Source organism: Glossina fuscipes, unplaced genomic scaffold (genome assembly GCF_014805625.2).
Source record: "Glossina fuscipes isolate IAEA_lab_2018 unplaced genomic scaffold, Yale_Gfus_2 59, whole genome shotgun sequence".
NCBI classification, from domain to species: domain Eukaryota; kingdom Metazoa; phylum Arthropoda; class Insecta; order Diptera; family Glossinidae; genus Glossina; species Glossina fuscipes.
The window spans coordinates 3,016,627-3,027,708 of record NW_023998431.1 but is presented as its reverse complement, the minus strand read 5'-3'; the positions used below and the strand labels follow the sequence as shown (position 1 = coordinate 3,027,708).

At 35.1% G+C, this 11,082-nt stretch overlaps 1 protein-coding gene across 1 annotated transcript; it reads left to right on the top strand.

Annotated features, from left to right (window-relative positions):
* The first annotated feature begins 658 nt into the window (after positions 1-658).
* On the top strand, positions 659-1,855 carry LOC119637429 (succinate dehydrogenase [ubiquinone] iron-sulfur subunit). The gene has a single exon (XM_038033449.1). It carries the CDS (start codon positions 659-661, stop codon positions 1,853-1,855), a length of 1,197 nt encoding a protein of 398 aa, XP_037889377.1.
* Positions 1,856-11,082: the final 9,227 nt, after the last annotated feature.

The following is an 11,082-nucleotide window of genomic DNA, read 5'->3' as shown; positions in this document are numbered from 1 at the left end:
TGCAAAGACTTCGATCAGCGACTTGCATAGGTAAACATAATAAAGAAATGGAGAATACCAATGTACATAACGGTTGAATTCGATGGTTTTGTCCTTCCTTTATATGAAATAATAGCGTTCCGTTTAATATTGTTGATTTATTCAGCGTATGCCGAAGCTAATCATGGAGCGCTCAAAATTCTTCTTATTTCAAATTCATCACTTTCGTCGCTTATTTGAAGAAATCTGCTGCCGAAGCCCACGACACAAGTTCACAGGCTTATGATGTTGCTGCTCCATCATATAGCAATTGTCGGTTTGGGTTCCGACAGTTTAAACGTGGCGACGCGAATTGACTGAAAGTGCCGTTTTTTGTTCGCTTGCTGCAAGAGTTGTCAAGGATGCACTATTGCAACTCGAATGGGAAGTTTCGCCGCACCCAGCGCGCTCATCAGACATGCCGGCTACTGATTATCATTTGTTCAGATCTGAAAATTGGGTCGATGGGCGGATCGCTATATGTTACATATATGTATGTATTTATATAAGATATGGAAATTTTAAGTTACTTGTTAGCCATTCAGTTTATAATAAAAAATAATTTCTTTCCTTGAAATAAATGTCGTAAATAATTTTCTTTTTGAAAAGCAGTATCAAATAAAATAGTTAAAGGGGAACAATGCTTGGACGTGTTCTATATAGATCGCGCAATAATCTGTTGAGATATTTTTGTGCAAAGCAGACACCGCCTGCAGGAGGAGATAAAGATAGTAAGACTTTATGCGAAGGAGATAAAGCTAAACCACCATCGGAGTCTGCAAATCCAGCAGCAGCACCCAATAAAGTTGCAGCCAGTAAAGCTGCAGCGGCAGCAGCAGCCGACAAAGCCCCGGAAACGGCTGCATCGGGTAAAGCTGCAGCAACAGGAGCGCCCACTAAAGCTCCAGCGACAGCAGCATCTGGTAAAGCCCCGGCAGCAACGGCAGCTGCAAAAGAGGCAAAAACAGCAACAAAATGTGAAGGAGAGCAACCAGCGTCCGGAAAAGGAGCTGCTAAGGATACGTCGGGTAAAGGCGCTGCACCGCCTCCACCTGCGCCTCCACAACAGAAAAAGAAGGAACCTCGTATCAAGACATTCCAAATTTATCGTTGGAAGCCTGGGGAGAAGCCTAAAATGCAAACCTATAATATAGACCTAAATGAATGTGGAACAATGGTTCTCGATGCTTTAATCAAAATTAAAAACGAAAAGGATCAAACTTTGGCATTTCGCCGTTCTTGTCGCGAAGGCATCTGTGGTTCCTGTTCCATGAATATTGGTGGTATTAATACGCTGGCTTGTGTTCAAAAGATAGATGGAAATCTCGCGGCTCCTTTGCGTTTATATCCGTTACCCCATATGTATGTCATCCGAGATTTGGTACCGGATATGTCACAGTTTTACGAACAATATCGCACCATACAACCTTGGTTGCAGCGCAAGAATGAAAGTAAGGAGCCGAAAGGTGGTGCTCAATACTTACAACATCCTCAAGATCGTCTTGAGTTAGATGGCCTCGTTGAATGCATACTATGTGCTTGCTGTCAAACAGCATGTCCCTCTTATTGGTGGAACAGCGATCGTTACTTAGGACCAGCTGTTCTTATGCAAGCTTATCGTTGGGTTATTGATTCTCGAGATGATGCCACCGAGAAACGCTTGACGCAATTAATTGACCCTTACAAACTATATCGTTGTCATACTATCTTAAATTGCACCAATACCTGTCCGAAGAATCTTAATCCTGCAAAGGCCATAATCAAGTTGAAGCAGTTATTAGCTGGTTATAAGAAAAAGACTGAGCCTAAATTAGAGACTGCAAAATTATTCGAATAAGAATTTATATTATTTTTAACGCTTTACATGATTTTCAATAAATCTTTTTATGCACAGATAGTGCAATGCTTCTCGACTAAGCTTTGAAGTGTTTTCGTCGTCAATAAAAGTAAGGTAATCGAGAATATATAAATGAGCTAAAATAATACGAAGAAATTTGTCTATTGGGGGCATTTAGTTGCTTCCTATATTGGCAATGGATAGCGAACGATTCTCGGAGTTTACTGCACATAAAGATAAATTCGATATATAATTGTATCATAGAGTTTTTACCTAACCCTTCTTTTTTCCGTTAAAAGCCTTTGCTGCCGTTTTAATCACTTATGTATTGACCGTGAAATGAACGATTGAACAACTCTGATATTGATGCAAACACAACCAGGTACCAGTAATAGTAAAACTAGGTAAGTATCAAAACTTCTGCTTTATTTAATCGAAGGAACATTTCGCCTTTATTAACAAAATAAAAAAAAAAAGATTTTAGATAATAATACATTAAGTTAAGGTAGATCAAGCATTTCACGCCATATATCACTTCATAAAGATGTTTTCAATACATTCAATACATTCGGTTCGACCAGTTTTCAATAGCTTTCATCCTTAGGCTAACAACATTCATTCTCATTTAAATAATTTTAAATTGAAAACAAAGTAACAAGGTTAGGCATTCGGTCAGCACACCTTGTACTGAAAACAACGCAATGGTTCAAAATGAGACACAGAAAATAAGAAAATGATTACGTTTCTTAATAGCTGGTTACCGTAGAAGGATTGCTTGCACGAGTATTTCAATTTACACGTATCATCAGCTCCGAACGAAAATGCCCTAAACATCAAGGCATATCTTCAAGTAGCCCTCACTTACGATATCAGTGTTTATAATATATATATATATATATACTAAAAAGTGTTGCGCGTTTTAGAGATGGATTCCGACTTTTTGCTTCTTGTGTTGGAGTTGCTATTTCTTGGATTTGGCATGGGAAGGATTTCACATGTGTTGTGGGCGGCAAGACGATTCACAATTTGACGTTGATCAAGCTAATACAATTCGGAATTTGATGCTAACTAAGAATGCACACAGACTTTGTACGGTATCTTCAGCTTCCCTCTTGATGTTGCAAACGATCTGACAGAACAACTATAACCCCATGCATGGACGGTGGTAGTATAAAAAGTTTGCAAAATTTTTTCATATAATGGCTTTTTAAAAATAGGCTGACGTATAATCATTGGTAGTACGTTCCAATATGCTAAATTTTCTCGAAGTATTTTGAAAATTGCGACATACGTGTTGGGTAAATGCAAAAATAGTAGACGGATCGACGGACATGAATGCTTAAGTTGATCCAAAAAATGATGCTGAATTAATTAAGTGGTTTTTGGGGGTTGCCTATATTCACACAAGCGTAATTTTTACCATAGATGGCGTAAGAAACAAATTGATTGCTTGGCGCTTAATTTCTGTTGATGGCTTCATGTGATGGTTTCTTTTCTTTTCAAATGAACAAGGATGACTTGGCAATTTTATGCTGACTGAAAATTTGTATCGCAAAATACCAAATTTACCTCTTGAAAGTGCTTCTGGAGTATTTAATACCAATAAAATATTTGAATTTCTTAAAACGACCGCACTAACAAACGGATGTAAGTTTTAGAAAGTACTTGTTTTATTTTGTAGTCCTATACCATCGTCAAGTTGACAAAATTCGATTGACAACGAAGTTCGTTAGCGGTCACCATTAAAGAAATATCGGATCTGCGGTAATGTCGGTAGCAAATGCGCCTTAGGATAAACAAGGGGATAGCGAATCATAAATGTGGATGAAAATTTCTCTTAGAGATGAAAAAGAAGAAGGAAAAGAAAACCGAAAATGGAAAAGAAAAAAAAAAATGCGAAAATGTAACCACAAATCACATAAAAAATTCCACATTATAATGATCACGATTTTCATTGGATTCTTTCATGATTTTAGCAAATTAAAGAAATAAAATTTATTTATGGTTGATTGGTCGAATCGGTCGGTTGGTATATACCGCGCATTATATATATATATATATATACATATGTGCATAACAACACAATACGTATAGTTAGTTATAGTTATTCGGATAAACGCACGCGCACCAACTCTTTGGATTACTTACTTGCAAAATGCAATACAATGCATTGGAAATAAACAAAAATGTAGCAAATTATAAAAATCTGGATTTTCTGAGAATTCTCCCTCTCATAACTTTAGCATAATTTATGGCAATACACTTATAAGCTCTTGGGTCATGGAACGGACGATGAAGGAACTCGAATGTATGAAATGAACGAGGGTATTAACTAAACAAATCGATGCGCTTGCAGAAGAAGACGAAAGCGGTATTGCAAAATAATGGTAAAAAATAATAAGAAAAATAAAAGCAAAAGCAAAAACAAAAACAAAAACAATAACAATAACAGTAATAGTAACACTAACAAATATGTATATTTGTTACGAAGAAAAAGAATCGCAATCTAAATGAATACTATCGTGTTGTGTGTGCGCGCGGAGAATAGCATCAATATCTTTGCGTTGCTTAATATTGCATGCTTAGAGATTTCTTCCTTTTTTTTGTTTTCATTTTTGGGATGGGAGACGATAATGTTGTTGAGATGTTGTCGTTGTTACATGCACAATAGTTTTGGTAGTGGTAAATGAATTGTTAATAACAAAACCGCAAACAACAACAATACAATGCAATGAATTCTCATCGTCTTAGGTAAATCATTTTCTTTCCTTGTACCATTCCTAGATAGTATGGCGTTATTTTGACAACATGTACCGTTGAGTAATATAATATTAATTTCGCACCATCATTATTTGAACTTTGTTAAGAGATTTAAGGCACCTAACCGCACACTGAGTTCGTGGCATCCTACAGTGAAACCACACTGATATCCCCTAACTCTATTCAAATATAATTTATTACACGATATATAACGTTAAGTAAAAGGGCGTATGCTTTACTGATAAATATAATAAATTCTTTCTTCAATTTGTTTTTGTCTTTATGGGTGTCTTTATTAGGATGTTAAGTCCTTATATGTAGCAGCCTTTTGTGACTGATTTTAGCATAGTTTTTTTTTTCTTGTTTTTTCTTTTCGCTGAAAAAATATTGCAAGTAATTGTTTGCAGTTTGTTTGAAGTGACAGTTCGAACTAACTAGTGCTACTTCCAACGTTAGACCTATTTCTGCGGACCTGCTGGGCTTATCGCTTGTTACCATTGGATACAGTTGCTTGCAAACGTTCCATTATATTTAATGTATTTTCATATTGTACTGATGATGATTGCGAAAATGCAATTCGCGTGCAAACAATCCCTTTACCGCAACCGATTATAGAGAAATGTGCATATTATTCTTTTTCTTTTTTTCTTTTTTACGTCTAATTTTTCCAATTGAAATATGATTATTTGAGAGTCTGTTACGTTTAACCCATAGAGGGAAGGAATGTTATGTGTCTATATGTGGGAGGAATTTTGAAGATGTGTTTGTATTATTATTACTTATATGTCTTTATATTAATATCAAGTATGTTTCCATACATATATATAAAATAATGCTAAAGTGAATCCATTTTGGTTATATATATTGGTTGAGCTTATGCATAATCCCGCAACTAAGGTTTAGTAAATTGTGGAAGTAAAATATATCAAAATATATCAAAACAATTCACCGTTGATCTATCTATCATCCCTTTAGCTGCTAAACCAGAATGACAAAGACAAATTTTCGTAACGATATTTTGAAAATTACATCCGACAGATTCCTTGTAGACGATGTTTATTACATCTTCCATTACTTGTGGTAATGGTGTATCAAACTTGTAAGAGACTTTTTATTATGTCGATCGGGTAAGAATCATATTCTGAATAGATTTAAGCTTCTCTGCTCGTCTGTATGTCCATTCGCACGTATGATGTCGTTCCATGCGTTTTATTTCTAATCTACAGGCCGCAATTTTTGAGGTGGATTGACGAAATTTGATGCACTTGGATTGTGAAAGTTGTGCAATTGTTACGACCGCTTGTAACATAAAAGCAAGTAAGAAATTTATATTTGCATCTTGAAAAAGGCGTGTGAGCGTTGTAAACATATCCTTTGAAAATTTTAGGTCACTTCCAAACTTTTTCGGAACATTGTAAGCGATATCTTAATTTTCGCTAACGGGAGAATGTTTACTACAGATACTACACAGTTGGGCAGGCGGACAGATGAAGAGACGAACGGACGGACATGCTTAGATCCAACCCAAATTTGAAACTGGCCACGAATTTACATACTTTATATTAATATACAACAATATAAACTAGGCGTGGTTAATTTTTGCATCGTTTTTGTACGGGTACTACAGCATCGCCTATAGAATATACTTTATAATTTTTATAAATATAATTAATGTAGTTTATGAGTGGGATGATAAACTATGGGACATTTACGGGAGCGTAAATGTGCCGAAACTTTCACCTCCGCGTCATGACCCCTGGAAGTGGTCTTGACCGGCGAAGAAGAGTTTAAGGCTTGGACTATCTATAACTTGGCGACAAGTTTTATAAAAGATAGCTTAAGGGTACACTGGAAGAAGCACTCTTTTCTGATAGGCTGTTGCTAAGAAGGAAATACTAACCAACCAGCTGGTAATCGGTTACGTAAAATACGTTGATATAGTAACTATCGAGAGCATGGTACCGCCCATCATGTCAGATATAGCACCCGATGCTCATATATCTTGAGGAATAGTAATCCGCTGTTGGCTAGTCCGGATTGTATGGTTACTCCGAAGGCAAGAGTGACTATGTCGCGTAAAGTAAAGCTAAAGGTTTTGCAGTGTAACTTTAAGCTTTGCGGGGGTCAGGAACCCACTTACGAGTTAACAGCATTGGTGTACTGCAGATTGGTGCTTGCCAAGATGCTTCGGGGGGAAGCTTGCATATTTATGTACATGTGGTAACCGTGCTGGAAGCTAGTATCTCCAGTAACAAACACTTCTGCAGTTTATGGGTAATGATCAAAGAACTAATTTCGTTCCTTTGTGAAAAACAAAAGTGTTTTCAGCTTACTTGGCACTGTGGCCGTGTCCTTCGATCGACTTGGTCCAATTTCAATACCAATCTACAAGAACCTCCAATGTTTCTTCTTCACTTGATGTTGATAGCTTCATTTTTGCCATCATGGCAATGTTTACACACACATTAGCCACCCGGACAGACAGACACATAAACAGGTGAACATATGGAAACGATTAAATTCATACAGAATTTAATGCTGATCAAGAATATATACATTTTCTGGTGTCTCTGAAGATTCCTTTTGGGCGTTGCGAACGTTTTGACTACGAACGAATACAGCCTCCATCTGCCGGTGATGGGCACAAAAATTGATGCTTGTCAAAATGTCCCGAAAGAATTCGCTAAGCAGTAACGCTTCGGCGTAATAAAATTATGCGAAAAATCTGAATGCCATGACACTTAATCTTTTCTCTTAACAAAAATGTTGTCCGACAATATCCTTTACGTTTCTAATTTGCATTAATTCTCTCACAAAGCAAAGAATAACAGGAAAACTTTTTAAGTAATCGAAAGCCACACTCTAAAATTTACTTGAGGCATCACAACATTGCTTAGAATCGTATCTCACAGTAAAGTTAAGCCTTGCCATCATACTTATACGGAAAATATCTATTTACGTATAACATTAACCTGGACAAGGGCGATTTTTATTTGTTTGATCTCTTTCCTTCGATGCAAAGTAATTTCGATGAAGTAATTTGACATTTTACCTGTCACTCTTATTCATAAAAAAAAAAAAATCATTTTTTTCAGTCATTTTAGAATAAACAAAACTATTGTTACGCCATTTGGTGATTAGTTGGCTTACAAGCCAACAAAGACAAATAATATAAAAAATACTTTTTCACGATATATAAGTTACACTTATAGAGGGGGTAAGCGTTGGAAATGATTGTAATCCACCAACATATTTCAAAGTGATGGCGAGCGAACATGTAAATCTATGTTTTAGATCTGGCTTAAGGCGAATTTTATGTACTCACGATTTTTGACAAATTTATAAAAATAGCTTTTCTTGCATTGATTAGATCGTTTAAATTCAAAACTTTTAAAAACGGTTTTTATTCTAATCTATTAAGAAATTTCATTATTCTAATTATTATATTTAATAATTTATTATCGATTTTTTTTATTCATATATACATGTGTTTTTTGGGCCTTACAGATTTCTTTCTCTGATTCAATCTTGGAAAGAATTGAAAAAATTGTAAATCAAATTTATTTGATCTCTTTGTGTAGCGGCGCCTATCATCATTTCACAGAAAATATTTAAAAGATTCAAACGGAGCTATTTGTCTGCATATATTTCCATATGCGTTCATGGAATGCATTTCATTGTCTTCATAAAAAGACGCTTACAATTTTTTTTTTTTTTTTTTTACAAAACTTTAGCCAAAGTAGAGGGCAATGTCAGTAGCGCGGCGCTGTGACGCCCGTTTACACACATTTACATACATTGGGACATATATTTATATTTACATACGGTGTACAGAAAGTAAGACCAATGTTTTTGTTATATACTACATGCTAGGTCTTAAGTCTGAAAGCACTAGTATCTAAGACTGCCGGCTTTATTGGAAACGTTATCGCACTTTGAGATTTGAACCCACGACCATTGAGTTGTTAGTCAAGATCCTTTGTCTACTCGGCCATTCTACATCTATTTTTTGTCTTGAAAGTAACCCTCAAACTCAAACAGCATTCTTTTTTTTAGGAATTTGACTCGGCAGAAGAAATGTACAATGCATAACGCCACAATTATTAATATCACCTTGATTTTTGAGCGACTTTGGTGAAGGTATTCGCTCGATTGCTCAATTACTTTCGAGACGTGTGCGTAGATCTAAGTGCCACTAGTAATGCGTTTCATGCCCGATTCACAGTTAGAAATCATCTCCTCACACACATTGTAAAAATCGGAAAGAAAGTTTTTGTGCCGCATAAAATAAAACGCAGCTCAAATACTAATGACGTCTACGTTGTGAAGTTTGACATTTCGATGTCTGCGACAATGCTACCAAACTTAGAAAAGAAATATTTCTAATATTCGATATACCCGCACAATTTAACTTGAATATTGGTCTTATTTTATGTGCACAGTATTATATATATATATACATATGTTTGTATTTAATAAGTGTATGAACAGGCTTCCGTGGCATTCAATTGCGACGAATAAGAATTTAAAAGAAAACAACTAAGAGGGTTATAATAGATCTTAGATGCCGTCGTCTACGTTGATGTAATTATATTATATATGTAAAATACAATTCGATAATTGTGTGCTTATCCGTGAAATAATTGCAAGTATTTTGACGGATACGCGTAGGTATTGGTGGGGAATATTTTAGTTAATATGGGGAAGATCGATAGATTAATTAATCGAATCAATAGGGATACGGATAAAATAACAAAAGCATTGATTGATGGAAATGATCCTCTCCTTGGGGAGTCATCGAGAGTGTCAGGGGTCGTTTGCTTGCACACTTACCACTGAGAAAGCACCTACAGTGCAGTGGTATATATACAAAAATAAGTATATGAGTCTGCGGGGGAGACCCAATTTATTAAAATTGGTTGGGTTCAACCGAAGTGTGAGGCCTGACAACTTGGGTGCGGGGAGTACTGGTTGCGGTTATCCCCAAATGCGCAGGCACTAAATAATTGGAGGTGCTGTATAGGCTTCGCCCTGACCAGAGGGAGAAAGGTTTGAACCATACCCAAAACTTCATTCTGGAATTTTACTCTCTTGCAGGATTGTTTTGCAAATTGACAGGTGCAATAATTCATTAATATAAATTAACTATGGTTCCAGGAAACTTGTCTGACTGAGCCATCAAGACAGATAAATGTAGACGCCAAAAATTTGAATTCATCTGAAAGTGAACTGCGGAACAAGCACAAGAAAAAAGAAATAGAAGCATTGTTCAATGGAAGAACAATTACATGAAAGGTTGGACGGACAGTCGAATGTGTAGATAAAGATGAGCAAAAAAAAAAAATATTGGTAATGTCTGGATTGATTTTGAATACTTATGGTATGTGTCTGTCATGACATAATTAATCTTTCAAAATAGAGCTTAAAAATTGAAAGAGTTTTCTTTTAATGTACATATAGAATAAGTGCACTTATCTTATATATATATCTAATAATATAACAATCATTATAATGAGAAAAACGAAAGAATTTCTGAAATATATGTGTAAATATTTCTCAAATATTTCTAGTTTGAAAATAATTATGATGTTATTGCAAAGTTAAAAAGATTAGTATGAACGGACTAAAAATATATTAACTAAGTGTGTGCTTGTTTACGTAAAATACTTATTGTTTTGCATGAGTATACAAATATCCGTGACGTATTGAGCGAGCGATTAAACGATTTTTAAAAATCACGAAATTCGGATGCTGACCAAGAACGAAAAGGAAATTAATATAAAACAAAAAAAAAAAAATTAAATAAAGGGGAGAAGAAGCAAACTTTGCAACTGTCAAGGTATGGCACAAGCTTTCAGCCAATATCGAAAGCTTTCACGTATACAGAATGTTTAAGAGAAAATCGAAGCTAAAAAAAAAAGCTAAAACACGTGTTTATATGGTAACAAAATATCAATAGAAGTGCAAAACGAAAGCAACAAGCAATAGGAGTGAAAATGAAAATGAAAAAGAAAACTAAAAGTAAAGCTAACTAAACATCAACTACGTCACAGATGGAAAAGTAAACTAAACGACAAAACACAATAGAAGCAACTAAATGAATGCATGTATGCATGCATGTTTGTTTATGTATTGTTGCGTTATATGTGTTAAGAAAAAAAAAAAAAAAACACATATAGGTATACAATAAACTTTCATAGAAAATGTGAAATATACATATATTGAAACACAGAAATGAAAGCTTAGGCGCCCACTAACCAACCCTAAGCTAAAATCGTCCGCCAAGTAAATCAGTCGCAATAAGAACGTCACGCGAAATTTAAGTAAAAATTAAATAATAACAATAACAAAATAATTTTATTTTTTTAAACTTTTTTTGCATTCAAACTTATTTTCAATTAGCAAATAAATAATCAGCTGAGTATCAAAATAAAAACGAATTCATCAAATTATATTAAACTACGCAA

Excerpts from the sequence above, each read along its gene's own strand:
- LOC119637429 (XM_038033449.1), top strand. The coding sequence starts at position 659 with ATGCTTGGACGTGTTCTATATAGATCGCGCAATAATCTGTTGAGATAT.